Here is a 27,713-nt window from a genome sequence, read left to right on the forward strand (position 1 = left end):
CCCATTCACGGATGGGTTTTTTAAACCCACTTTTATTCATTAATTGTAAGTAGTACAAATATTTCAAAAATATAAACAGACACTTAATGGCGTCCTACATTTCAAGTTTTTGAATACAAGTTTATCAAACCATGAACCTGTGAGCAAGGTAGTCAGAACCCCACAGCCCAGTCACATTGGGAAGCAGATCTCCCCCACCCTCCAAACGGTATCTTGAAGGGGGTTACGTGGCACGACGTGGAACATGTAAAATCTGAGATACTACAAGCAAAGAAGCTCACGGGGCGCAAAGAGGAGGGTCTGCTCCAGGGGCAAACCCCACAGCAGTAAAGGAATGGTGCAGGGGGCCAGACCCCTGCCTTCCCTCCCCTGCTTGAATGCAAGTATTTACCAGTATTAAAATAAAAGGACAAAACTAAAACCCCATTTTACAAAAAAGGCGACTGAGGGACAGTAGTGGCAAGTAACCGACTGAAGACCTGAAGGGGAAAACAGGCTTACTTTCCACAGACACTTGACCTTTCTGGGACATGGGATACAGGACAGCCTTACGGGGGGGTTGCCTTATTGAATGAGGCCTCATGAACAGGGTAGGGGTAGCAAAACAGGACGGGATCCATTTCCCAGGGAATGACTGCCTTTAGACTTCCCATGCTTTTAGCACAGAGAAGTTTCTGGGCCACTGTTAACAGAGGTGAATTTGTAAAATGGTCAAAATCTTTGGGAGGCAGGAGGGAATTAAACAGAAGGTCCCAGGTTAACTGAAGGCAAATTTACTCAACCTCGCTATAGTAAGGGACCCATGGACCTACAGAGTGTCCCCTCTACAATGTGCAGAGTGGAAACTCTTACCTGACCCTTTCCAAACGGTCCTGTGTCCAAAGCTCCCCCTATGAGAGGGACACGAACATCAGGCTTTTGATTTAGAAGCCCAATCAGAGAGACACACTGTGTCCCTGAAGAGGCACCTTAAAGAACTGAACCTGGCAGGTGGGCAGATTCCTGGCACGGCGTGAACTGGGGTCGACCAGGCCTGGTGGCCTATTGCTTCCCGAAGACCAGCCTCAGACAGGAAGGGCTGGTAGGAAACCCCGGAAGAGATCCTGGGGTGAACTGGCTCTCTCTCAATCTTGCCTTCCTCCAAAACTGAGTCTGGCCTGATTCCTCTAAGGAGCACGTCTTGCAGTCATCTCTTGCCCCTAACACACTGTGAAACTGGAGACCAGAAGGTGCATAATGACTTCAGGCTGGCTCTGGTCCACACCGATGGACCCTGCCTAGACCTATTTGGCTGAGCTGCCTCTCCAGGGAAGGGAGGAGAGGGTGAGTGGGGGTGTGGCATTTCCGGTGAGGAACTGCATGGGGGCAGGGCAGTGTTCTGGCGAGAACGAGGCCTATGGAGCCAGGCTTCATGCAGAAGCAGCGGGGACACTCCCACCAAGCCATCCTGGGCTCTGGTCATGAGTCCCTTGGAACACCTGGACAAGTCTGATAGGAAAGCGGGTGGCACCAGCTCTTCCTTCACCTGGAAGCAAGGAGACCCAAAGCAGGGCAGAAAGGGGCCTCGGAACTGGATCAGCTTAGAGCCTCTTATTGCTTATTTAGTCAGAAAAGCATAGCTGGACCCCATGGCAGACTTGGCCCAAGGGCTAATCCTTAGCATGGGGCTTGGGAGAGAGGCCCCTCCTGCAATATTAGGATAGAGGCCTAGGCCAGGGCCTTAGAATCAGAAGCTCCCACTTTCCTTCAGGAGGTGTCGCTCCCGGCCAGCCCTGGAGCCCTCTTCCCCTACCTGCATGAAGCAGGATCCCACAGGCACCAGGGAATGATGCCTGGGAAATGATCACATGGGCTTTGGGGACCCTGTTCTACTCATGTGATACCAAAGGGAAAGACAAAGCCTCACAACCTTGGGACAAGGAGGGGAGGTGGCATCACAATGCTAGAGAAGGATGCTAGGCGCTCAGAACGCCACGCTGCTGCTCCACCACCTGGTCCCGGCTAGCTCCTCACACTGCCCTAGTGTGTGGCCAGTCTGAAAAGGATAATGGGGGTAAGTCCTGAGTGGGCGGTGTTCTTGCACCTGAAGCAACTTACAAATGCTTTGTGACATCTGCCTCCAGGGAAAACAGAGAGGGGGATAGGAACCCCCTCCCGCCCGACGGAGGGAGGGGAGGCCATGGCTAAGGCAGTGATGCTGAAGTGGGGCTCCCTCTAGGGGATCCCTTGTGCTCCCAATTACAGCAGCACTTCCCCTTTTGTTTTCCATCCTGGGGAAACTTCCTTTGTGTGACTTATTTTTTAAAGCATTCACTATTAAGAAACTTTGAAAGCAAAGAGACACGCAAAGCGCAGGTGTGTGAAGAGCTCACTCACACCTGTTACCATTGGCAGGAGGCACGTGCGTTACGTTGGCAAACTAAACGGTGAGAACACCCAGCCCCTCAGCCCAGGAAACGCAGGAGTGCCTGAGACCCTGGAGAGAAAAAGCAACAGCCAGGAAGGACGAAGACACCTGGCCCTGGGGGAAGACACGAGAGAAAAGAGCCCTGCCCAAGAAACAGGTGGGTGGGACCCAGAGCGCCCTTCCCAGGCTTGGGGACAAAGTCCCTGCGGCAGCACCAGCACAGAATGCCTGAAGAGCAGACTTCGGGACACATCCCGAGCCCAGCTGACCTACAAGCCAAGGGGACACACACACTCATGCCCTTGGGATTCTCCTCTTCCCTGCACCACCAGGGCCTCCCACGTTCACCTCAGGCCCAGGGCTGTAGCTCTGTCAGAAACAAAACAGCCCAACACTCCATATTTCGAAAGAGAATTTTAAAACAGAGTCAAAAGAACGGAAATCAGTTATCTGTCCTCTTCCAGGGCAGGGAGAAGACCTCCTTCCCCACAGGTTCAAGACTATGGCTAGGTGGTGAGGAAGGCAGGCCTGGCACCCAAGCCTTGGGGAGACACAGAAAGAGCCCGAGCCAGGCACTCGGCCAGAGGCTAGTGCAGCCCTTGGGCCACAGGACCTGATGGCCACTGGGGCTACCAGTTCTGGATACAAGCTTTCATCTCCCCAGAAGTGTCGTCTTTCTGTCTGCAGCAGTCGGCGAGAGAAAGGCTTCAGGAAGATGTGTGCCTGGGGCACCCGAAGGCAGCCTCTGACCCTACCTTTCTCCGTGGCATAAGCCTTACAATGCTGAGGAAAGGCCATAGGTTTGGCGACGGAGCCTTCAATGGTCTTCATCCCTATAGAGCTCGGTGGCTCTCGGGGTGACAGGAGAGGAGACAAACTAACTTGGGGAGAGTCTTGATCATTCACTTTCTCCCCCAACCTGAAACACTTATATCCCGGGACCACAGTTGAAGGCAAGACACACTCATACACACACACACACACACACACACACACACAAATACACTTACTCACATCTCGGGAACCCAACTCAGGGAGCAGGCAGCTCTGGTATCGCTGGTCTGATATCTGCCCACTCAGCATCTAACCTGTCCTAAAGCTCTTTGCAATCACTTCTATTTCCAGGTCTCATTTGGTGAGATGCTCCAGATTCCGCTCTGTCAGGCTGATCATAAAGGCACAGTGTAGGAAAGTCCCCTACTGGGATGGCCATTGCTTGGCAGCAGGGAAGGCTAAGGGGCCCGCAGCTGCCCAAGGCTGGTGTAGACATCCTCTGCTGCGCTCAGCTCCTCAAAGATTGGGATCAGGTTCAGCAACTCAGTGTCTGCCATGTCATCAAACCAAGACTGCACAGGCACCTGGAGAGGGAAAAGGCAGCGTTAAGTCTCCCGACCGCCACTGCTTCCCTCCCTTGCCCCAGACCCCCGGAGGCTGGCTGGTCCACCTGGGGTGGTGCCCTCCTCTGGTAAAGCCCATGGTTCCACCACCATCCCCTTCTCCCTCCTCCTTCCAGGGCAGGGACTCTCCCAATCCCTGCAATATGGGTGTATCTGGACCACTCACTGCATTCTCTGGGTGGAAGATGTAAGAAGCAGGCGAGTTGTCCAGAATGAGGGTTTTCCTCAGGTCCCTTCCCAGGCGGCTGAGGTCCTTGACATAGCAGCCCTGGTGAAACACACAGGACTCACGGAACAGGCGGGCCCGGAACACCCCACACCTGTCCAGCAGATCCGTCACAGGGTCAGCATACTGAGAAGAGAGCAGAAGCTTTTTGTTTGGATGCAGTCCTGGTTTCCCCGTGGCATCCTGTGACCTGCAAGGAGCTGCCACACCTGCTCCCAGTTCTTTACTCCCCTCCTGCCCCCAGGTACCTTGGCTAGGCTGGCAGTGAAGAGAACACATTCAAAGAGTTCCCCCATTCGTCTCAGGAACTCATCCACGTAAGGCCTCTTGAGCACGTACACCTGAGGAAAAGCAGAAAGGCTTGTTGGAGGCATCCCTACGAGGGTGAAGCCTCACGGCATCGGTCACCATCACCACCTACACAAAGAGCAGTAAGTTGGTTCAGACCTTACTCTGTCTGGACTCCCACACCCCAGCCTCTGGGACCACCTGGCTGGAAGCCTTCTGCCCCGCAGACCAGGGCACGACCGTCACCTCCTCACCAGGCTTCTGCCGGCTCAGTGGTCCCAACCTTGACCCAGCTCAGGAAGAAACAAAAACACCTAATGTCCCAGGAGCCATCTGTTTCCGGCGGCGAACCATCAGCTGCCTCCAGAAACAAGTAATCAAGAATAGGCCTCACAGATGGAAACAGCCTATCCTGGATTACTTGAATCCAGCCACAGCCTCTGTGGGAGTTTCCTGTCCTTGGCTCTGACAGGACAGTTAGTCCAGGACCCCATCAGGCAGGGTCGCAGATACTTCCTGAAACCTCATGCCCTCGCAGAGCTTCTCTGAAATGCACCAGGGGAAAGTGACTTTTTCCCCTCAGTGACCACAGATCTGACACCCTGCAGCATCTCGCTCTAGTGACGCCCCCATTTTGTGCTTGCCCCTGACAGCCACCCCTAACCCTGGTGTCCACCTTTCATAACCTTGCACATTATGGCCTAAAAGCTTCACTGGCCGCATGTCCCTCATGGGCCTGCTGTCTGTTGCTTCCCTGTCTCCATCCAGGTGTTCTCCTCTCAGCCAGCCTACACAGGGGCTACTGGAACCACTCCTTCAAAGTTCTTTTCATCCAGCTCACTCCCTGCTCAAGTGTATGTGCCTGCCATGACTCTCCCTCCTGGAGATGGCCTGGACTGGCCATCGACTCACCAGACCCCTCCCAGCTCTGCTGCAGGAACCCTCTGCTCCAGGTAGCCACAACCGGGCCTCCTTTCATTTACCATTTCTTTTTTTTTGGCGGTACACAGGCGTCTCACTGTTGTGGCCTCTCCCGTTGCGGAGCACAGGCTCCGGATGCGCAGGCTCAGCGGCCATGGCTCACGGGCCCAGCCGCTCCGCGGCATGTGGGATCTTCCCGGACAGGGGCACGAACCCGGGTCCCCTGCATCGGCAGGCAGACTCTCAACCACTGCGCCACCAGGGAAGCCCTCATTTACCATTTCTTTAACCTTCAACAAGTCCCTCCCTCCTCCTGGCTATTCATCAAGCTTGGCATCGTCTCAACACTCTTTGCTGAAAACGCACCTTCTGCAGGTAGACACCTCACCCCCACCCCCCACTCATGTAAATGTCATCCCTTTTCCATTATTCACACCTCTCCTTGTTAGCCAGGAGTTCACAGTGTTTGAAGATACGCCTTTTTAAAAAATCTGTGGGTTCTGTATATTTCTCTATACCCTCAACTAGACTGTAAAGAGCTGCTGTGCAGAGTCCAGCACTGGGACTGGGAGAGCACCTCAGCTGGGAGGAGGGTGGTGGGGTGAAGAAAGCTTCTAATGGACACAGGATAGTGCTGACCACCCATGGAAGCCTCAAACCCCATCTCCCTACAAGTAACTCTTCTATCTGACTATCAACACCACAGGATCCTTAACTCTGGACTGAGCAGGTTGTGTAGGGCCAGAGCCTCACCTTATTTAGATTCAAGCGCTTTTTGATAGATGTGTACTGAGTATGTATTGTGGCAGAATCCAGTGTAGGGACCCCAAGGGGAGGGGAATTGGAGAAAGCTTTACAGAGGAGGAGATGCCTTTTCTGGGGAGAAAGAAATTCACCGGCTAGATGGAATGGGTGGGCAGGGGAGGAGAGAAAACAGCTAGTACTGACTTCCTTGTCTGTAACAGGCAGATACACCAACTCTTCGGCTTTAGAGAAAATGTATTAAGTCATATAACAGTGCTGGTCACATTCAGTAGGACCAGGGGAGATAAATAAATGATAGCTATTACTACTATTAAATAATTTAATTTTAAACAGCTTGGCTGCAAAGAGAAAAAAAGTGACAGCTAGAGGGGGATGAGGGGCTGCATTTTTTAAGATGCGAAAGCCTCGAATGTGAAAGGTTACCAATAAAAGCAGAGAGGCTGAAGTTACAGGAAAGGATCAACTGATGGAACACAAGCCCCGAGGAGCAGAAGACCCCGAGTTCCTGGGCTGGGCGTGGCCTGGCAGCAGCTCACCTGGTGAGTGGTCCCTTCGATCTCTACAGGCACTATGAAGTCAGCGTTGTTGATTGGCTGGAAGGCAGAAGAGTTAATGAGTCAGCTAGTGGGAAGGGACAAGAGCCCAGCCACACCCCAGTCCCTGCCACAGCCAGTGCTCCACCCCCTGGGCGGGGTGGGGAGGGACAGATATCAGAGGCCCTAGGAAGCTCCTGCTGTCCCAACTAAGTGGCTCTCACCCAAGTACAGGCTGCGACACCCCTTCTGGTTTTCCCTACTTACCACCACCTGCAAATTCTACCTGAGCTCAGACAGTCTCTGGGCTTTCTTGAGTTAACAAACATCCTGATAAAATGGATAGGGGCATGGCCCAAGGCTGACTTAACCCCTCTTTTGTACCCCTGTACAGAGCCCTGGTGGCTGTGCTGCGACGGGGCTGGGGGGCAGCTGTAGCCTGTTGTCAGCAACTGCGGAGAGCAGGGGCTCCCACTCAACATCATTCTCTGGTGGGGCCTCCAGGTATCTGTGATGCGACTGTGGCCAAATGCCAGAGGCCGGCCCTCCTACTTCTGATCACTCTTCCATCATCAACTTTAGGCCACTTCACTGGCACCTGCAGTCAGGCTTCCAAGACAGCCCAGGACGAGTGTAAGAAGAGCTCCAGATGTCCAGTTACCTTAAAGGAGCTATGCACAAGGGTTTCATCCAAGTCAATGACCACGCAGATTCTTCCTTGATCTTCCTCTGTCACCTCCGGGAGCAGACAGGTCCCTGGAATCTAAAACCAGAGCCAGGCTACTGAATCTGCCACCAAGAAAGACTAATTTTCCCCAATAGAACTCTGGGAAGAGCTGGGCCCACTGAGGAGATGGAAGCCCCCTACTTCAACCCAAGAGAGGCGACACTTAAAGGCCAAGAGGTAGAGAAAGAAGAGACTGAGCTGGCTCCTTCCTTCAGCCTGGGACTGTGAAGTGATCCGGATACTGGAGCTGGAGGCCAGAGCTGGTGATGGATACCGGCTGTCCCCCGCACAATCTAATGCCTTGCACGTGGTGGGCCCTCAGCAAATATCTGGGACAAACAGCTTCCAAGGGCAGGGAGTTAGCCAGCCAGACACAGAGGAATGAGGGCTTCACCGCATGGGGCATGGGGTTAGAAGGTATCACTGGGTGTCGGGGCTTCTGAGGCCATACCCTGTGAGATTCACATACCTGATAAAACTGGTACTGGAGACACTGGAGCAGATCCGACTACGGGAGAAAAGAAGGTGGTCAGTGCCAGCCCACTAATGCCTTTCCTGGTTGTCTAAAGCCCACTCAGGCCTGGAGGGGAATTTTCTCCCCAAGACCCCAGCCCCCTGGAAAGCTCTGACATGACAAAAGTGACTTTCCTTAAGAGCTGGGCAGGAAAGGGGCCAAAATCTTCTTTCCACACTCGGCCTGATGCAGGATGGAGAAGGAAGTGTCCCTGTTCTCAGCTGCCATTACCTCTCCAAGGAACAGGGGACTCAAGCAGCTGACGCAGGGACACAGAGTCAGAGGCAGAATCAAAATCGGAACTCCTCGCTGTGGAGGTCTGGCCTCTTGCTTAGTCCCGAAACCCAGGCTGCTCTTTGAGAACATGTGTTCTCTCCATCCTCCTTGGGGGCCTCGATTAGGGGGAGGTGCACTGAGCCCCTACAAAGCACAAGTAAGCCAATGTGAGCCCACACTGTGGGTCCTGAAACGTGAGGGGAGATAGAGTGCAGAGAGCTCGGAAAGCCTCTTCCCGCCTTCGGCTAATAAGTAAAACGTTATAATGTAACAAGTAAGTGATCTTAATGGAAACCCTGAAGAAAAATTAAAATCCTAGCACTTAGAAAAACTTAATGTTGGCATTTCAGTGCATTTCCTTCAAGCTTGCTTTGGCAAGCAGTCTTTTTTCTTCATGACATATAATTTTGCATTCTGCTTTTTTTTTTTTTTTTTGGGGGGGGGTACGCAGGCCTCTCACTGTTGTGGCCTTTCCTGTTGTGGAGCGCAGGCTCCGGACGCGCAGGCTCAGTGGCCACGGCTCACGGGCCCGACCGCTCCGCGGCATGTGGGATCTTCCCGGACCGGGGCACGAACCCGTGTCCCCTGCATTGGCAGGCAGACTCCCAACCACTACGCCACCAGGGAAGCCCTGCATTCTGCTTTTTGACTTAATGTTGCAACTCAATACTCTTCCACATTGTTGTGAACTCTTAGTAAAAATTAATAGTTCGGTTAATACCGTCATGTTGTACTTCATTTAACCATTGTCCCCTTTTGGATAATGAGGTGATTTTTCACTGATGTACGTATCTTTAGCCTGGTTTTGAAAGAGAGGAAGGACAGCTAAACCTTGGTGTTTCAGAAAGAAGTACAAATGGCACTGCAGAAAGGAGGATTTCTGTCCCCCGCCTCTGAAATGCCAGACATATCTTCTGGTAATTATAAGAATCAAAGACACCCACACATTTCCAAATGTCTCTCACAGGTACAGGTGATAGTGCTGGAAGGGGTTATCAAGAATGTGATAGAATTTCAATTCCTTGGTTCCCTGAAAGCCTAGTAACTTGGAAGGTATTTTTGCTTAGTTAAAAATAAAAAACAACAATCACAGGACTTACAACCAGAGAGATCTGAGTTCAAACCCTGATACTACCACTTATTAACCATTAACTACTCAGCGGCTACACACACCCTCTGAGTCTCAGTTTCCGTCTGTGAGGGGAATCCTGTGGCTCTCCTCGCAGGGCTGCTGTGGGTCACATGAGACAACCTACGCAAAGCACCCTGCACGGTTCCTGGAACCTGGAAGGATCTGGACCGCGGGGCCCCTCAGAAACCACAGGGACACCCAGATGGCCCACACCACAAATGGGAATCAACAGGAAGAAGATGGACCACTATGGGAAGGACAGAGGAAGGGCCTCCTCCGGGCCACAGATCTTCCAACTCAGGCAAGGCTGCCCTGTCTCCCTGCCGTGGTTGCGGGGACCCCCACTCGCTCACAGCAGTCCCGTCCTTGCTGGCATCACACCACCCTGGATCCAGCTACCTTAGCAATGGTGTTGGCTTCCTCCTTGTATGCGGAGAGCTCAGTGGAGGAGCTTGACTGGCCAACATGCTGGGCGCGAAAACAGCAGAAAAGGGCCTTGAAGATGTTACGTCCACGAGGCTTCTTAGGAGAGGACTTGGAGACCAGGCCTAGAGTGGAGGGAATGACAGAGGCGTTAGCTACAGGGCGTCTGTCCACAAATACCCACCCCCATGCTGTATCCCCTCTAGTTTATAAGCTCCACTGGGGCACAAGGCACGTGCTTGGCGAACAACCAAATACAGTCAATGGTGAAATGTACATGTTTATTCCAACATCTTCTCTGTAAACTAGAAACAGCAGGAATGCCCAGTCCCTGGTTTGGGAAGTGAACTGCAGAAAACTTGCTCTTCATTCCGTGGGGGTGAAGGGGCACTGAGAGATGGGGCCAGCTATAGAATCTACTTTGGTAGCAGCACACTGAGGGAACACTCCAAGGTAATTCACAAAAATCCTCCCTAACACCAGTTCCCAGAATACTACCCATTCTAGAGAAGGGAGTGAGCTAGACCGCTTCAAGTCGGTGCAGCTACAGCCCTGTTCTAGGTCAGCTTCCTTCAATCAGTTAGTTGGCAGCACTGAGCCCAGGCTAGAACAACAGACTAGAAAATAGAACAGCTTCAGCCCCAAGAAACTACAAGTTTCATTCACACCCTTGCGTCCATCCCACACTCCAGTCACTTTCCTTAACACTCCCTCCCCTCAAAGACCACAGGCATATCACTCTCTTGGGACACATACATCCATCGCTGGGTTCTGCGTTGACGTCCCTGCTTCTCGGCTACAGCTGCTAAGTCCTGCCTTGACAGTTTGGGCTTTGGAAATACAAAGCCATTTTAATAGAAGGCTTGGCAAGGCAGCCCCAGAAAGGCCAAGCTGATAGAAAAAGCTACAGGCATTTACAGGATCAACCAGAAATGGACTTCGGAAAGTCTTTTTCAGGTTCCTTTTATTATTATTATTTTTTAATTGGAGTATAACTGCTTTACAATGTTGTGTTAGTTTCTGCTGTACAGTGAAGTGAATCAGCTATATGTGTATATACACCTCCCTCTTGGACCGCCTTCCTCCCCTCCCCCCACGAAGCTCCTTTTATTTTACAGGAACTGTGCCGGCAACTGTTGAGGATGCGCAGGGAGCCAGGATGGGTACTGTGGCCAGGAGGTGGCGCCGCACAACCGCTGCCAGAATGGTCCTCAGCCACAGGTCTCCTCTCTGGGGGCCAGGGCGGGGGCCAGGCCTTGGGATGAAATCCACCCCACTCGGCTTTAAAGCACAGGGCAAACTCCTGTGCAGGGAAGTAAGTGCCAGAAATGTCTCTGCCTTTATGTAGGCGGGGGGGGGGGGGGGGGGGGCGGGGAACAGAACGTGGCACTGAGGATAACCTTCCCCGTGCTGTTGGGTTTAAGAAGGGAAAGGGGGGGCAATGTGGTGAGCCCCCCACCCCAGCAAGGCCAAGCTCCCTGGCTCAGTCCTCAGAGTACATGCTGTACCTGCACGGAGGCGGCTCTGGCAGAAGAGGTGATGGGAGAGCCATTAAACACCCAGTTACTGGGCTGCCTGAGCCCCTGGAGAGGAGAGAAAACCAAACTGTTCCCTGGACCAAAGGTGAGGCCGCTGACCCTCAGTCAAAGGGCAGCCAGCACTGCCCCAGGACAACCGACTCAGCTGTGGCTCAACAGGAAGGCTGAGGGCTTCCTGCAGGTGCAGGCTGGGCACCCCAGTCCGTCTGGTCCAGTGCTCTCTCCTTCCCCTCCCTGGGTCAGACAGATCCCTTGACACTGGTATGACCATTAGAAACCTTTTAGAAAATGTTCAGGTTTCCCCAGCAATTAGCCTAAAAACCTGAATATCACTCTCAAGCTCCTGGCCCTGCTGGAAGAGTCAAGATTTCCAGGGACTGGGGATTTTGCCCTGAAGGAAAAAGTTGCGTTGGAGGCCTCGCCCAAGGCCCCTGAGTCCAGGAAACAAACTTGAGAGCAGAGCCCAGTACTTAAAGACGGCAAGATGAGAGGTTCCTCGGACCCTCTCCTACTCTGAATAATCTATCCAGAAATCGGAAGGAAAGGACAGCTTCTCCACCTGCCTGTACGGCCCACCTTCAATTCCGAGCCCAGGGACGCAAGCAGACGCTGACACAAAGCTCTAAGACCAAAGCTGAACCATCCCTTTTCCTTTGGTTTACGGTTTCTTCACGCAGAACCACAATCAGAGGCTTAACCCGGGCACTGAGCCTTTCTTAAAAGGCCACACAGCCCAAGCCTTTCCTGAAGAGAGGCCATCAAGAACGCACTCAGCATCTTAGTGACAGACGCTGTGAAGGCTGAGTAATCCTGAGAGGCAGGGGTTGAAAGGGGCAGCTGGCTGGGGCCGTGGAGAGGCCTCGCCGGTGACCCCTGCGGGAGGCCCAACAGGCAGGAGCGCTCCAGCCTCAGACAGGGAGCTTGGGAGGGGGCAGGGGCGCTCCTCAGCTGGTTCGGACTCTGCAGGGGATGAGGTCTTCTTAAAACACAATGCGGCCAGGCAGCCCCTGGGCCTCAGAGACCACAGATGCCTTGACCCCGGGGCAGGCGCTCAGAGCAGAGCAAAGAGCTGTGGCGCCTGGGGAAGGGACCCCAGACCCACAACAGCAAGGTCAGCACCCCAGGTGTTCCTCACTACCCCCTCCCCCACTGGGGCCCCACTTCCCTCAGTCCTTCTCCAGGCTGTGTGTCCTCCTCACCTTTACAAACACTGCCACTGACAATCAGTGGCCATCAGGGCCTCTTCAGCCTCCCCCTAACATGGCTGCCTCCTGACGGGGCCTGCAGTGGCCTCAGCTGGGTACATTCACTGGCCTCTGGCTTCTGAGCAGCAGGTGCTCATGACTCTGGCTGAGTGAATAACTCTGGGGCCTCTAGGGCCTTTGTTGCTTCTACAGAGCCAGGACCTGTGGAAGCCTTCGCTGGTCTGCAACCGCCCAGAAGAGTTAGAAACAGAAAGACTCCCTCCCTTACGAGGACAGGGAAGTGGGCTATGACGAGCTGGGCACCTGAGGCAAGCCACTCGGTCTTTCTGGGCCTTGATCATGTTTACTGAGCACCAGTGATGGGCCAGGCCTGTGTCAAGACACTTGACATCATTACTTCATTTAATCCTCACTACAAACCCATTTCTAAGCACTAATCCCCCATTTCACAGAAGGGAAACCAAAGCACAGAGAGCTTAAGTAACCTGCTTGAGGTTACACGGGTAGTAGGACAGCAGAGCCAGGATCTGAACCCAGAGGCAGAGCTCTTAACAACTACTCTGTAGGGTCCCCTACAGCTCAGGCATCGTGTACGATTACTCCTGCAACAGGTGGGAAGTGGCGGTGCACTCTTAAGATCTCTCAAGTGTGTGCCCTACTCCTCTCTAGGCTGGGCTGGTGAAGGATCAGTTTGGGGTCCAGCCCCCCTCCTTTGCTGTCCTCTTGGGCAGTCCATGAAAGGTGTAAGGGGTGAAATAGTACAAGGCTCCCTTCACCGCCACCCCGGCCCTGCACCTGCTCCGACTGGCAGATACCTCTGGGAGATCAAGAGGACAATGTGGGTGCGGGGGGGAGGAACGTGAACCAGGAGATTTGGTCCAAGAGCCACTTTGTTGAGGGGGTTTAAGGATGAGGGGATACACCCAGAGAGGGATCTGAGACTCGTATCAAAGAGCCTTTCAAAGGACTCCTTTCAACCAGCGCTCAGCACTGTGTCCCTGACAGCCAGGTGCAGGTCACCCCCACCCCTCCGTGTGTGACAGGAAGGGGCAGTGGCCCCTCCCGGGAGACAAACACTGGCACAAGAGGGTTTACAGGCCGGTGAGGATTTCATTGCACAGGTTTCCCCAGTGAGGGAGGGCAGGATTCCAGTGGGTACCACAAAGCTCCATTACTGATGTGCATCTGTTCTCCCGGCTCCGAACATCTGGTTTGGGGCTGAATGTCGGAAAGGACCAGCACAGACCTAACGGGGGGAGCTCTGGCTCAAGAAGAAAGTGCGCAGGTTGCTGAGAACAGGGAAGCCAAGCCACCCCTTCATCTCACTGCTGTGAGGCTTCCTATGGAGGCAGGATGTGAAGAGAAGTGGGGATGTGGGAGGTATTCCCCCTCCCCCTCCCCCCAGGATCACCTGGGCTGGGGTCCAGGCTCTGCCAGTTACTACTCAGCCACACAGCCTCTTTGTGCCTTAGTTTCCTCATCCGTTAACTGGGATAACAGCAAGACCACTCTGACTGAACACAGTAACGCACTGTGCAGACTAAACTTAAATGCCGTGCTCATTTTCACATTATCTAAGGGGAGATGACCACTCCTTGGCAACACTGTGGCCACCCACCCAGCATGTGGTTGAAGCTCAAGAACAGAAGATGAGAAAGGTGCCAAAGGAACTCTGATCGTGAGCAGGTTTCAAAAAGTCAAAACCACCCCTATACCTTCTCCCAAATTCACCACAAAACTTGTTTTCCAGTTGCAAACTCCTTGGCTGGTCTCTGCAAGTAACAGGAAAGCAGGTGAGGTTGTTCCACTTGAGACAAAGAATGCCCTCTCCCCTTGTGTCCACCATCACTGGCCCCCAAGAAGCACCAGGTGGGGATACTATTTGCCTCTGACTCTCAAGGAGCCTGTGCGCATACATTTGTGTCCCAGCAAAGGAACTCCTCACACATCCGCCTGGGATTCGGCAGAAGGCAAGCTCTCAGGCTGTCGGATTTTAACAAGCCCATTCATGTAGAAGGATGCTTTCTTGGTTCATCTCTCAGAGTACTTCTTTCTCCACCATCTCTCATTCCCCCCACAGCAAAGGATTTAGTCTGGCTATCACTATAAAATGGCCTCCCGGAGGGGCCTCCCTCCCCTCAGCTTTTGGAGGAAGGAGAGTATTTGGAGCATTTCTGGCCTTTCTTGGCCAGCTGCCTGGGCCTTGCAGCCAAGATGCATGTGATTGGGGCTCCCCGTGGAGAGGAGTCCTCCCAGGTCCTCAGCAAGGGGCATCTGTGCCTTGGCTAAGGACAGGCCCTAAAGCGCCAGGTGGACAGAAGGACTCTTGGACCATCAGGTGAGTCAGCAGGGGAACAAGAAGGTGAGAGATGCCTAGACATCCCCCACACAGGAAAGACTGGAAGCCAGAGGCAGGGTGTACCAGTTTCCACAGTGCGCAACTGCTGACACTGCTCTCTTCAGGTGACAACGCAGGGGGGCCTCACCCAGCTCGGCACCAGTTCCTGAAGTTCCAGAAAGCAGCTGTGAAGTTGACATCATGGACTTTTTTTTTTTTTTTTTTTTTGCGGTACGTGGGCCTCTCACTGTTGTGGCCTCTCCCGTTGCGGAGCACAGGCTCTGGACGCGCAGGCTCAGCGGCCATGGCTCACGGGCCCAGCCGCTCCGCGGCATGTGGGATCTTCCCGGACCAGGACACGAACCCGTGTCCTCCGCATTGGCAGGCGGACTCTCAACCACTGCACCACCAGGGAAACCCAGCATGGACTTTTAAAAAGTAGTTTTAGCCATGTTGTTTGGCTCACACCAGCATGTTCTACACTAGCACCCTCCCTGCGACCAGCAGCCAGGCCGTCCTACCTACGCAGACGTCTCCATTAGTTCCCCTTCCCTGGACAGGACAGCTCCCTGCCTCTACCTGTCTTCTAAGAGAGGAGGGCTTCTTTCAGTCCTGGGTCCTTAATGCCACTTGTGGGGTGAGGGTGGGGGACCCGGTCACTCACTGCCTAGCCTGCCTTTTCCCTGCCCCTCCAGCAGTTGTCACTGATCTCAACATAGGGCCTCAACTTCAGGACATTCCCTCAAGAAGCACTAAGTTTTGGAAGCACGGGATCCCTAGCAACTTCTAAAACAGGATCAAGATACTCTGTCAATTTCCAAATCAGCCTTTAAAAGAGTTATTGGCAGAACACCCGCCTGGGCAGCTGTAACATATTTTAGAAACATGCTGGGGCTGGGGGTGGGTTCCCAGAAGCAGCAACAGGCCCTGGACCAGAGCAATTTCCTCACGGATACGTCAGCAGCAGGCTCAGCCCCCAGCCCCACACCAGAGTGCTCTTGGTGGATGTCAGGAAGTGATCTGAAGTGATCTGCTCACAGCAGCAGCAGGGATAGACCTGAGATGCCATCCAGGAAAACCCAAAGGGCTGGACCCTGCCCTTGTTTTACTGTATGCAATGCCTGCTAGAGCAGAGATGTCATTGTGGGGGACTGGAAGCCATACTTGCCCGCCTTGAGCCTCCCGCTCCTCCTAAGGAGGTGCGGAGCAAGGCCCTGTGGGAGGCCGGGAGGCTAAAAGAAACCTGCCAGCAGGACACAAACACCCTCTTAGTGGCTGTTTCAGCCCCTGACTTGGTTCTCTGCCCGATTCCTGAAATGCTTGGGTCTGGTGGAAGACCTGAAGAATCTAGTGCCTCTTTCCTCTCCAGCTAAGAAGCCTGCTTTAGGTGACATATGCATGAGAGTGAGATGGAGGAAGAAGAACGAAAGCTCAGGACAAAGCAAGGGACCCTCAACCGTCTCTCCTCTGACCAGTGAACAACAGAGTGGTTACATAGGTGCCATGGACTTAGGCTTAAATCCTGGCTCTGCCACATATAAGGTGTGTGGCCTTGGGCCTCAGTTTCTTCATCTGTAAAATGGAAAGACTAACATTACCTATATTACATAGAGCTGTGAGAATTACAATGCGGTCTGGGTGTGTCCTGACCCTAGTAAAACGCTCAGTAAATCTCAGCTGCTAGTCATTCAGTACAAAGCACTTTCATACCTTTATCTCACTCAGTCTCAATCTCAAAATGTTCACAGTGAAAGAGAGCACAGAGATTTCTTCTCATTCCAGAGGTCACAGAGGAGTAGTGGCAGGGTCAATCCTGGGAAATGGCCTTTTCCAGGACTCCACAAAAACCAATCCCAGTCACACACACTCACACACACACACACTCACACACACGCTCGTTGAGGGTGGCCAACCGGTTCCTTCCGTCCTTCCTCTCATGGCACACACACACACACACACACACACACACACACACACACACACACACACACACACACACACACACGCTCGTTGAGGGTGGCCAACCGGTTCCTTCCGTCCTTCCTCTCATGGCTGGCCCCTGCAGAAGGAATGGAAGCAGCCTGCCAGGGAGTCTGTCCCACCTACAGGGTCACTCACCTACTCCTCCCACACCCCAGCTGCATCTGGGACCAGCCCACCAGTATAGGTGTGTCCGCTGAGAGCACTGAGCTGGAGTCAGGAAGCCTGGCTCTTGCCCCACTTCAGCCTCTCAAGCAGCCTTGTGGTCTCACCTAAGGCACCACCACCCTGGGTTGTTTCCTCGCAGGCCGATCAGAAAAGGTCTACACTGCATGGTGTCTTACAAGGTGGCTTCAGATCCCCTGAAAGCTTGAACAGGCACTCTAAAAAGTGGAATGCGCAACGCGAATGAGAGGCAGTGCGGGTCAGCGTTAGGTTTGACTCTGAGCCAGTCCTAGCTGACACGAACCAGCCACGTTCCTGTGGACAAGGTGCTTGGGGTTTCTCAGCGGAGGTTTTCCTCACTTGTCAAGTGGGGATCATTCCTATCTCACAACGTCATTGTGAGGCTCAAGTGAGACACTATCAATAGATATAAAAGGCTAGGGCAGTGCCTGCCCCACAGTGAGTGCTCTATAAATATCACGTGATCATTACTGGTAAGTGGGGATCACGACTCTGTCCATTCACACTCAGAAAACTTTTGGACTCCCCTTTAGGAGCCGCAGGATCTTTAACAAACAGGAAAACTGGATCCCTCCAGGGACTCTTCCTGCTCAGGGCTAAACAGGCAGCTGGGGCCGCTGCTGCGCTCACCTGGCTCTTCTCCAGGGACACCTGTCAGAATCACAGGGAGCATTTGGAACACACGGATGCCCGGCCCACCTGCTCATGCTCTGATTCAGTTAAGACCCAGGTGGGGTCTGTATTTTTAGTAAGTGTCACAGGAGTTTCTGATGTGTGTCCCTGGCTGGGAGCCAATGTCTAAAGGTTGCCAGTGGTCCCTGACTAACCCCTGCAGGACTGGAGGGTGATTCAGCCAGAGTCCCCGTGGCCCCTTTCCCCACCACATCTCACTGGCTCAATGTCTCTGCAGGTCTCAGGGGACTTGCACCCCAGAGCCTGATTTTCCTTTCTAGGGGCACTCGCTCTAATCCGTCACAAGGCAAAACACCCAAGCCTCCTGTCTCTTCCTGCAGGTCCCTGTTCCTGGGAAGGAGGAGCCCTAGCCCCATTCTGCCATGGAGGCAGAAGAGCTGGGACCCACGTCCTGGGAAGGCACTTCCACACACCAGCGGTATGTGCTCTGAGCCTTCCCATGAATCTGCTTGGCTCTCATTGGGGTTGGGGCCACATTTGTTCCCTGAGAACTGTGTGGGTGGGAAAGAGCAAATTCTACAGGATGCGAAAACTATTCATATGTCATGAGAGAAAAAGAAGGTAGTGAATAAAGAGAGAATAAGAGCAAAGCCTGATTTGGGGTGGGGGGCAGGGTGGGAGGGGAGGACGGCGCACCTGGGAAAAGAAAGGAAATGCCAGCAGGTCCACTGAGAGATCGGGTTTAAGGCTATAACCCTTAGAACAGCTGACGAATATAAAACAGGACATCCTTGCACCTCCTGCCCAGAAGGCCATGTGCTCGCTGGAGTACCCATTCTGTAATAACAGACCTGGTGCAGGCACACTCAGACCTGAAGGGCTGGGCACTCTGCCAGACAAAGAAACTCTGTTCTATTTGGCCTCTGGTCCAGAGAGGCTTCAAGTTCTAAGTCAACTTCTCCACTTTGATTTCTACTAGTTCCTTCATAAGATTTGCACGTTAATAAGCTCATCTGCATCCCAGTTGGGAACTATTCCTCCATTTCAGAAGAGGGAGGGAATCATGACAGAGCCACACCCAACCCGGTGTCAGCAGGACAAGTGAGTTAATTCTGTGCTTCCCGAGCTGGCTGGCCTGAGACAGGGTGAAAAGCAATTTAATGCTGAGTTTGTGCTTTCTCAAGGTTATACCCCAAAACCACAGCAGCAAAGACATAGCTTAAGAACATCTATTTCTCTTCAAAATCCCAGCTTCTTTTTCTTTCCTTGTTACTAGCATTCCTTAAAGAAATCTGAATCTCACTGGGTTCTTTAACTCTCAAAACAAATGCAGACGGTAAGAGAACGCAGCACACAGTTGTCTCAAGTCTTCATTACATCCACTTCTGAGGGGCCGAGCAACTGCTCACAAGGTTTAGACTTCAGAGACTCTTCACAGGAGGTGCGTGGCTCCCCGGCCTCCTCCCATCCCAGATGCCCAGGCGCCAGGCAGGATGGCAAAAGCCCCAAGGCACATGCTACTCACATAAAATCCCATCCTATGTAACAGGGGCACAAAGAAGGGGTCTGTGCAGCAAGGCTGTTTGTCAGTCTCAAAGGGTGATTCTTCCAGAAGGCCTAAGCCCTCACATTAGTGTCCCCTCTGACCCCCGGCCACCTGTCTTTAACAATAAAACCCACATGACCGTGTGCTGTTTGCACTATGTCCTTGGGGGAATGGAGGAGAACCGGAGTGGTGGTCTAGCTGTCTAAAAAGGAAGGACATTAACATCTATCAATTATCTGCTAAGTACAAGGCATTGGAGAAGGGTAGAGACCGATACTCCCATTTTATAGATAAGTCACCCAGCACAGTAAAGTGATTTGTCAAGTCTCACTGCAAATAGGGATTTGCATCCAGGCCTGAGGCAACCAATTTTGCTCCTGGAGCAATTCTTCTGAACACTTCTAACTGCTGCCCCTGCCCCCCAATCCCCTCTTCACCCTGAGAGACAAACTTCCCAAGATGGTAATAAAAGATAATAACCCAACTTACCCAAAAGCTAGGAGGAAGAAAGTTGAGGAGAAGGGGAAGAGATATATACTTACATATAAATACGTATTGTCTTTCTCTTGCTTAGTTATGAACACATGTATTAATTTTCCACAGAAAGGCTGGGAGCATCAACTCACCTTGGCTAGAAATGTGACTTCTATCGTATTTACCGTTTTAACAAAGTCCGTGTTCATGAGGGATTTGGAAGGTCCCACCGAGAGCATGAAACGGGACCTCTCTTCCACCCAGTTTCTTTAAGACCCCTATAGTTGAGAAGGAGGAGACAGGATTCAGGGACACTACCACCCCTTGCCGTCTCTCAAGGGGTTTTCACAGCACTTCCTGAGTCCTGGTCTGTTGCAAGCTCTGCAAGTTAAACTCAGCAGCAGAACTGTGAACTCCCAGTCCCGGGATGGTGGGCATTTACAAACGTTGTTGCTGAGTTAGCAGGGCTCCCTTGGGTTGCTTCGGGAGAGAGCAAACACAAGCTTAAGTCACCACACAAGCCCCTACCTCACTCCAAGATGGGGGAACAACTCCAAAGGAGACAGAGGAGCGAGACTCAGCAGCCACAGAGGCCAAGGCTGAGGCTGCGCAGGGAGGGGAGAGGCTCCAGTGGGGCGGGAGGAGCCAGCTGCGCACACACACCCTGGATGCTCACAGAACAAGCTAAGGAGGAAAGCCCCAGGGAGGCTGAGACTTGGTCTAAACTTTTCAAGGTAAGGGCCTAGCTACAACCACAGCGAAAGGTGTTTAAGCTTTTACATGAGAGAGAGAGGCAGAATTTCTCCCTTATGGGGAGAAAGCAAGAGTTAGAAAAACCTGCCACCTGCCTAATTCTTAGGGGTGCTCAGTTACCAGAACCTGTTGTTCAGTTCTACATGTGAAAAGACAACTCAAGGCATCATCATCCACTCCCTGAAAGGAAGGGGCTCAGGCCTCACAAAACAAAACAGGTCCCAACTCCCCCAGAGGGGCTGTGGGTCACTCAAGCTCTGGAGGAACTTGCCTCCGCCCTCTCATTTCACACGGGGAGGTTATAAGGTGGGCCCACTTCCCTGGTTTCTCCCCATCTACCCTCGAAGCCCGAGGCACAATCTCCCAGCAATGGGGCGACACCCTCGTATGGGGCTGCAATAAATGGCCATTTTCTGGCCACACTGATATTAACTTTTCTCTTTTACTTTGGTATCGTACACACCCCTATCCTTGCTGTACCAGGAAGCCATTTCACCCTTCTGTTTGGGAAGATGATCCAATTTGGGTCCTTTTATCATCAATGCTTTCAGCAACTTTGTTTGTTCTGCTTCCCCTACTATAATTACTTTTGAATCATCAACACACCCAGCCAGCCTTAAAGCTCCCAGAACAAAATGCTAAAAAAGAAGAAAAAAAAAACCTGCAATGGCAAACAACTGCACTAAAAAACCGCCCATGCTAGGAGCAATTTGTATTTTTCTAGAAATTTACTGATTAATAAACTGCCTCAGTACTCCTTCCCCTTTTTCCAAAGGGAGGCAGAGCCTAGAAATGGGACACTGTGGGGAGGGGAGAGGGCACGGAACTCCAAAGGAGCTAAATAAAACATCTGCTCCCCACCCCTACTTTTATTTTATTTTATTTTATTTTTTTAAAGATGCAGGATTTGTTTGTAAGTGATGAGGGATTCAGAAAGTTGGTTTGCTGGTTGCTGGATGCCCAAGCAGCCTAGGAAGAAAGTATGTCTTCTCTGGAATGCAGTCAAATTACACAGGGGGGAAAGAGAACCCCAAGCTGTCCGCTTGAGAATTCAGATTCCTCCAGGGATAAGTCTGAAGGACAAACCACACAAAAAACGAAAAACATAACTCTAAGAAAAATCCAACCAACATCAGCAGCTGAACACTGTCAAGAAGCCAGCTGCTTGCCTTCTACTGTCATCTATTCTGTTCCCTACCACTTGCCCTGGTGGATGAAACTTCCAACTCTGATTTGTAAGCTGTCCCTTCAGAAGTCCAGCTTTCCCTCATTCCTGGTGTGGTCCCCTCACTGGGAAGGCACCCTCCTGAGCCCCACCAGGAGGAGAGGACCAGAGTAGGGAAGCTCAGGACTCTTCTTTCCCTTCTCATCAACACTGCCCCCTCTGGAATCCTTCCACATCCACATTTCTTCATTTCTGGCTAGCACTTGGGAGTCCCTTCCTGAGACGAGGTTAGGAAGAGAGCGGGAAGAGTCCGAAGTTAAGTTATAAACACAGAAAGCCTCCCTTCTTCAGCCCTCAGCACAGCTGAGCAGGCAGTAGAGGGGTGAAGTTGTAGCCTGGTTAGTGATGCAGTCAGGAGAGCATCGGGTCAGGGTCTTTTGCGGGGCTTGGGATCTGAGCAGGCAAGGCTTATTGAAAGTAGGGCCAGCGATGCAGGAAACACACACTACACCCTGCCGCCCCCCTCCCCCCCCATTGCACCGGGGAATTAGGGAATGGCTGAAACCACCAGGCCAGCCCGTTTGCCCCTAGGCAAGTTGGGGGAGCTCCTTGGGACCGGGAACCCCTGAAATAAATGATCTGCTGACTAATGTTGCCAAATACGGGGATGTGGGGCTATACCCAGGCTCCACAGCTGGGCCCCCCCGCAGGCTCTAGGCCTCAATATGTTCAAGTGCAGCACTGGCCCTTCTTGCCCTCTTCTGGGGGCGTTGAGGGGAAGGGCAGGGACGCTCCGAATTTGGGCCCAAGAGCGTGATCTCCCCAGCCTCAGGCCAGGTGGCCCCAGTCTGGGAAGTTCTCCAGAAAAAAAACGCTAGTCCTTACTCCCCGCGGAAATTCTGTCCACTATTTTAGACACATTCCTCAAGGCCCCGAAGAAGAACGTGGGGGAGGGGAAAAGAGTTTCGGGGCCTCCACCGTGACCAAACTCAGAGATTCCACCCTCAGGCCTCAACCTTTCCCCCGCCCCCAGGAGAGGCCTCGGCCTCATCACCCTCCGGTCCCCAAATCCGCCCCCGAGAGGGCCCGCGACCCCCCTCGTGTCTCCACCCGACCCGCAGGAAGGCGGGGGCCGCGAGCCGCTGCCCACGAAGAGCTCGCACTTTTTCGCGGCGCGATTCAGAAACACGCCGGGTCTGATGCCATCCGGCGAATTATATAACCAGGGACACCAATCTCGGGCTAAACAAACGCGGCTCTGTGTGTGCGGCGGCGGCCCCGGGGAAGCGCACCGGGGCAGGGAGGGGCTCCGGCCGGGCCTCGGGGTCGCGCTTGTTTGCTCAGCGAAAGAGGCAGGAGGCGTCCGGGCCAGAGTCCCGCGCGCCGAGGTCCCAGGCCGAGCGCAGGGCCGCGCGCGGACCAAGTCCGGTCAGCCAGAGCTCGGCCCCTCCCCCACCGCGGCCGCCCCCGCCTCCGGGCGGTGAACTTGGTCCCAAGTCCCGCCGGACGCCGTCACCGACCACTGCCTGAGCAACCTCGGGCTTGGGGGCGGGAGGGGTGGGGGCTGGGAAGTGCTGGACTCCAGTCCCGGCTCCATTCTAGCTCGGGATCGTCCGGGACCCCCTCGTTCCCCTCCCCTCCCCACCTCTCTCCCCGCGGTCCTGGGGCAGCCGCGCGCTCTGGTGCGGGAAAGTGACGACCCCACCCCCCAACTCTGGAGAGGATGGGCGCGAGTGGACTCGCGCTACGAGCGCTTACCCCTCTGTCTCTCTGCCCGGGGGGAGGGAGTGCAGGACAGAGTGACAGCTGCGCGGATGACGCCCCTCCCCCTCGGGCGCTGGGAGCCCGGGGCCCCGCGCAACCCTCCCCGGGGCCTGGGTGCGCACCAGGTCGCAGAGGCGGATGGAGTAGGGGGTCGGGTGGGAATCCCCCACTCTGAGCCCCGGGAGATCTGGGGCCGAGACTCGGGTTCTGGGCTGTACTAGCCCCCTCCCCGCCCGGGGGCGACGCAAAGTTTTGGGAAGTTGCTGCCCCTACCTTGCTTGGTGAGCACCAGGGCGTCTTCCCTCCGCGCCTGGGTGATGATGGAGCCGTGTTCCATCTAACAATCCCGCGGGCCCGGGCTGGCTGGGCGGGAGGACGCGCGGGCGCACAGGCTGGGCTGGGCTGGGCTGGGGGGCCTGGGCGGGGGCCCGCTCCGGCTCCGGCTCCCGAGACTCGGACTCCCACTGCTGTTCACATCCCTGCTCTTGTTCCTCCCCTGGGCCGGGAAGGGAGGCGGCCTGTACGGAGAGCGGGAGGCCCGGGCAACGGCTCCCCCGGTTGCCCCCGGCCCCGATCCCCCGGCGGCAGCTCCGGGCTCCTCAGTTTGGGTCCAACATGGAGAATCCGGAGCGAAAACAAGAGGAGGAAATGGGACACGGGGCGGTTTCCAGGCTCCCCCCTCCCCTCCGTACTCCAGATAAACAACCCGCGGCTGCAGCGCCCACCCCCGCGCGCCTCCAGGATCTCAACCCGGCCTCTCTACAGCCCGCTGGCGCCTCCCGCTCCGAAGCACCGTCATAGGCCCCGGGATCCTCCACCTGTGAGCGGCCCGGGTTGCGGAACATCCGGAGCTTTGCAATTTTGTTACGGAAAAAGCGAATCCCCGAGGGGGGTGGGGTAGCGGGCGGGCAGGCTGGCAGGGGAGACTTGAAACCGCTCCGGCGTTCCGATTGGCCCCCTCCGAGAAAAGGGGCGTGACCCCTCCTTACTATGCGGTGCGAGGACCCAACAACATTCCAGACGCTACGGCCACGCCCCCGGGCCACTCCCCCCCTCACCGGGCTGCGGCCTCCCAGCCTCCTCGGCCACACCCCCTTCCCAACTACTTAAAAGGACACTCCAAAGCTCACGTTTCCCTACTTTGTGCTGGGGTGTTCCCGTCTGTGCAGTTCTACGTGGGTAAGGTAGAATGGTTCCGCCCTTCCGGTAACCGAGCAAGCCGCGAAGCCTAACTCACGTCGGGCCAGGATGAGAGAGAGGGTTCGGACAGTTGTTTTACTTCCTATTTGGCGCTCGAATTGTGGACCCACTGTTTCACATAAGAGTACAACCATCGAACCCTGAAAGGGATATGTGTGTGTGTAGGCGGACTCAGGACGTCAGACAATGAGAGCTGTAACTGACCTCGGGATGGTCTGACCCCCCCCGCCCCACTTCAAATGAGACCTAAGGAGCCAAGCTTTGCTCAAAGCCACTCACTTATTCCCATTCAAGTCTTCCCCCGCTTTCTTCCCCTCCTCCCAATCCAGCCCTGCCCGCCTCGCTCCCCCTCCCTCACAATCCCAGCCTCAGTTTAGATGGATAGAGGTCTTTAAGGGTAGAGCTTCAGCTCTGTGGACTCTTGCTGCCCTCCCTCCTTGCTTTTAGGCCCCAGGCACCTTTCGCTCCTGGGCCCTCGTGAGCCTCCGGCTCAAGATACTAGGTGAGGGATATACATTTGTTCCCAAGAAGTGGGAGCTCCAGAAGGGCAGGTTTCAGCTCAGTATCAGGTCTTTTCCAGTGAGCTACAGCTGTCCACAGGTGACACGGGCTGCCTTGGGAGAAAGGGAGCTGTTCACGTCAAGGCTGGTGAGAGTATTGTCCAGTGAGATTGCACTGGGTGACTTCTGAGCTACTTCCAACCCCCGTAGTTTATGATTCAATGGAGCTCACCCTGCCAAGGAAGGAACTTTCAGGAAGGTCAGGATTTTTCTGGTCCCTGGGGGGGTGGGGGCAGCTGATGGCCTTCCTGCTGCAGTTCCCATTGCCCAACATGCACGAGGTCTCACTGGGGGTTGGAGGACAAGCAAGCGGGTCACATCTTAACTCACCAGGAACTATCAAACACCTGCTCCCCATAAGGACAGGTGAGGTTGTGATGTGTATGTGCCTGTGTGCCTTCACAGTGCTCACGTGTACCTGTTCCTTCTGTTCCTACACATACATACATAAAACCTTTTTATATAACACCATTTTAATGGAAATGCAGTTTTTCCAAAATGAAAGTAGCTGGTACAGATCTGAATGATGCTTATGTAACTTTAAACACTGAGTTTGGGTAGATCCTAATTCATTAACAGAAGGGGAAAGGGAGGAGTTCTCACATATTTACCTCCCATCTTTGTCGGAAGGTCAAAAGGTCATGAATAGAAAAGGATTTTTGAGGTAAATCTTTAATAGGTTGCTAGGGGGCCTTTTGGGGCCCTCCCCCCACCCTCTAGTGGGGTAGTTAAGCTGCTGCGGTGGGAGGAGGGGGGAGTGCAGGCAGGAGCTGAGGACTGAGGATTGAGGGGTACCTGCTCCCCCCCACCCCTCCCATCCCACTCTGTAGTGTTGGGCGGGACACTTCACCTCTCTACACTGTAATTTTCCTCCTCCATAGAGACAATCCCTCCCCCTTTTATAGTTTACAAAGTACTTTTCACATACATTTTCTGTCACATTTGATCTCTTATTGCTTCGAGGTTGACAGAGCAGATATGCCCATTTTGTAGATGAGGAAACAGGGTTTGGAAAGGTTAACTGACTCACCTAAGGTCTCACAGCTTGTTAAGAAGAGGAGGCAGGACTAGAAGTTGTCTTTTTATTTATCTATTTATTTATTTTTGGCCACGCCACGCAGCTTGAGGGATCCTAGTTTCCGGACCAGGGACTGAAACTGGGCCCACGGCAGTGAAAGCGCTGACTCCCACTGGACTGCCAGGGAACTCCCTAGAAGTTCTCTTTTGACTTTAAGACTTGAATCTTGACACTTCACCTAGTTCCTTTCCTATCTATAAGATGGAGGAGATACCAGAACCTAGTCACTGTCCTTTCTTTTTTTTTTTTGGTCACTGTCTTTTCTTGCTAAGAACTCTGACTGCATCACCTCCTCTGGGAAGCCCTCCCAGATACCCACTCTCAAGCCAGAGCTTTATAGCCTCCTACGTACTCTCTCAGAGCACTTAGCATCATTTCTTGCAGATAGTTTGCTTACAGACTTCCCCACCAGAAGATGGATTAAGACTGTATTATTCATTTTGGATCTAGCATAGTGCCTGACACAGAGCAGGCAGACTTTCTTTATGTATTTGTGAGTCTATGTCTTAACCAGTGCTCTGAACCAGGGGTTCAATAAGACACACAGCAAGAAATGCATTTTGTGTTGTGAGATAACTGAAACAAAAGTTTCATGGGACAATACTTATCCTTGCTATGTGCATGCACTCTGATACTTTCTATTTATTGTATTCGTTTTTTTAAGATGCTGGTCATGACTCTCTAAATGGATCTCATGACGCACCACCAGGTTGTGACCCATAGTTGGAACCACACTGCTTTCATCTCTGTGTGCTGTGGACGCCTTCCGTGTGTACGGCTCTAGCTGTCCCTGAAAGATACAGAGGAGGTGGCCCTCAAGTACCTCTTGCTCTGAGGTCAAAGAAAGTTTCATTTTTAAGAAAACACACAGAACCCTCCTAAGACCGGAGGCACTGGGGTGCTAATAGAACCAAGGGCAGAGGAGTGAGACGACGGAAGGTCCCTGTGAAGCCCGGTGAGCACCTCTGTGCCCCCAGAAACTACAAAAGCAATGGCAGCTTTACTGGAGCCTGGAACACAGACAGGCAGGGCTGGCACTCTTGATGCCATGGGCTTCTCACTGCTCTGTCCCCAGATTACAGGTCTTTAGCCCAGAAAGCTGTCTGGGGTCATGATGGGCATCTTTGCTACAGTTAAGGGGGTTGGGGAAGTGGGAGGCCTAACTTCTGCCTCAAACAACCTCATAAATACCCTCCTCCCTCCAGGCCCTGGGCCAGTTGCTGGTTGTGTGACTTTGGGTGGGCCCCGTTTAATTAGGTTCAGGGGTGACAGCTGAGGCCAGGGCTCTCAGGGCCTAACACCTCTCCCAAGAGAAAGCTTACAAACTATCTCTGGTCACCTACCTGTTTCTTCCCCGTATCTTACCTTTACCTCTACCGGAAGGCTGTTGAGAGGCAATCTGGAAGCAACAGCCCCTTCCTGCCCCTACCGCCACCTGAATGCAGGCAGTGGGGTAGTGAGGGTATGGCTCAAAGGAGTGCCATTCCTGTCTCCCATGGCTCCTCCGGTTGGACTGGCTGTTCCTGAGCCAAGGTTTGGGAAAGGGAAATAGCTGAAGGAGCTTCCTCCATGGGAGGTGCACGCTTACTCCAGAACCCTGCCCCTTTCCCCACAGAAAATAAACACAGGGTTGGGCGGAGACAGACCTTTCCTGACCCTCTGATGTCATTGAAATGTTCCATTA

At 53.5% G+C, this 27,713-nt stretch overlaps 2 protein-coding genes across 7 annotated transcripts in view; one reads left to right on the forward strand and one right to left on the reverse strand.

Annotated features, from left to right (window-relative positions):
- TSFM (Ts translation elongation factor, mitochondrial) overlaps positions 1-8,390 on the forward strand; it is a 37,276-nt gene extending 28,886 nt beyond the window's left edge. For 2 of the 5 annotated variants that reach the window (XM_049694767.1, XM_049694768.1), the window contains exon 6: positions 5,087-8,390. In XM_049694767.1, coding sequence (XP_049550724.1) covers positions 5,087-5,688 — 602 coding nt within the window. In that variant the 3' untranslated portion in view covers positions 5,689-8,390. The remainder of the gene's footprint in view (positions 1-5,086) is intronic. The other 3 variants (XR_007470259.1, XR_007470260.1, XM_049694770.1) reach the window with 3 other exon arrangements.
- On the reverse strand, positions 1-27,713 carry CTDSP2 (CTD small phosphatase 2). Of its 2 annotated transcripts, XM_004276575.4 has the most exons (9): positions 24,850-25,007; positions 23,465-24,531; positions 9,586-9,734; positions 7,734-7,772; positions 7,199-7,300; positions 6,541-6,597; positions 4,279-4,371; positions 3,971-4,156; positions 1-3,765 (listed from the first exon to the last, which is right to left on the reverse strand). In XM_004276575.4, exons 2-9 carry the CDS (start codon positions 23,526-23,528, stop codon positions 3,640-3,642), a joined length of 816 nt encoding a protein of 271 aa, XP_004276623.1. In that variant the 5' UTR covers positions 23,529-24,531; positions 24,850-25,007; the 3' UTR covers positions 1-3,639. The 2 variants fall into 2 exon arrangements, with proteins under 2 accessions (XP_004276623.1, XP_033296371.1); XM_033440480.2 differs by lacking the exons at positions 23,465-24,531; positions 24,850-25,007 and adding an exon at positions 27,395-27,713.

This window comes from Orcinus orca, chromosome 11 (genome assembly GCF_937001465.1).
Source record: "Orcinus orca chromosome 11, mOrcOrc1.1, whole genome shotgun sequence".
Classification (NCBI taxonomy): domain Eukaryota; kingdom Metazoa; phylum Chordata; class Mammalia; order Artiodactyla; family Delphinidae; genus Orcinus; species Orcinus orca.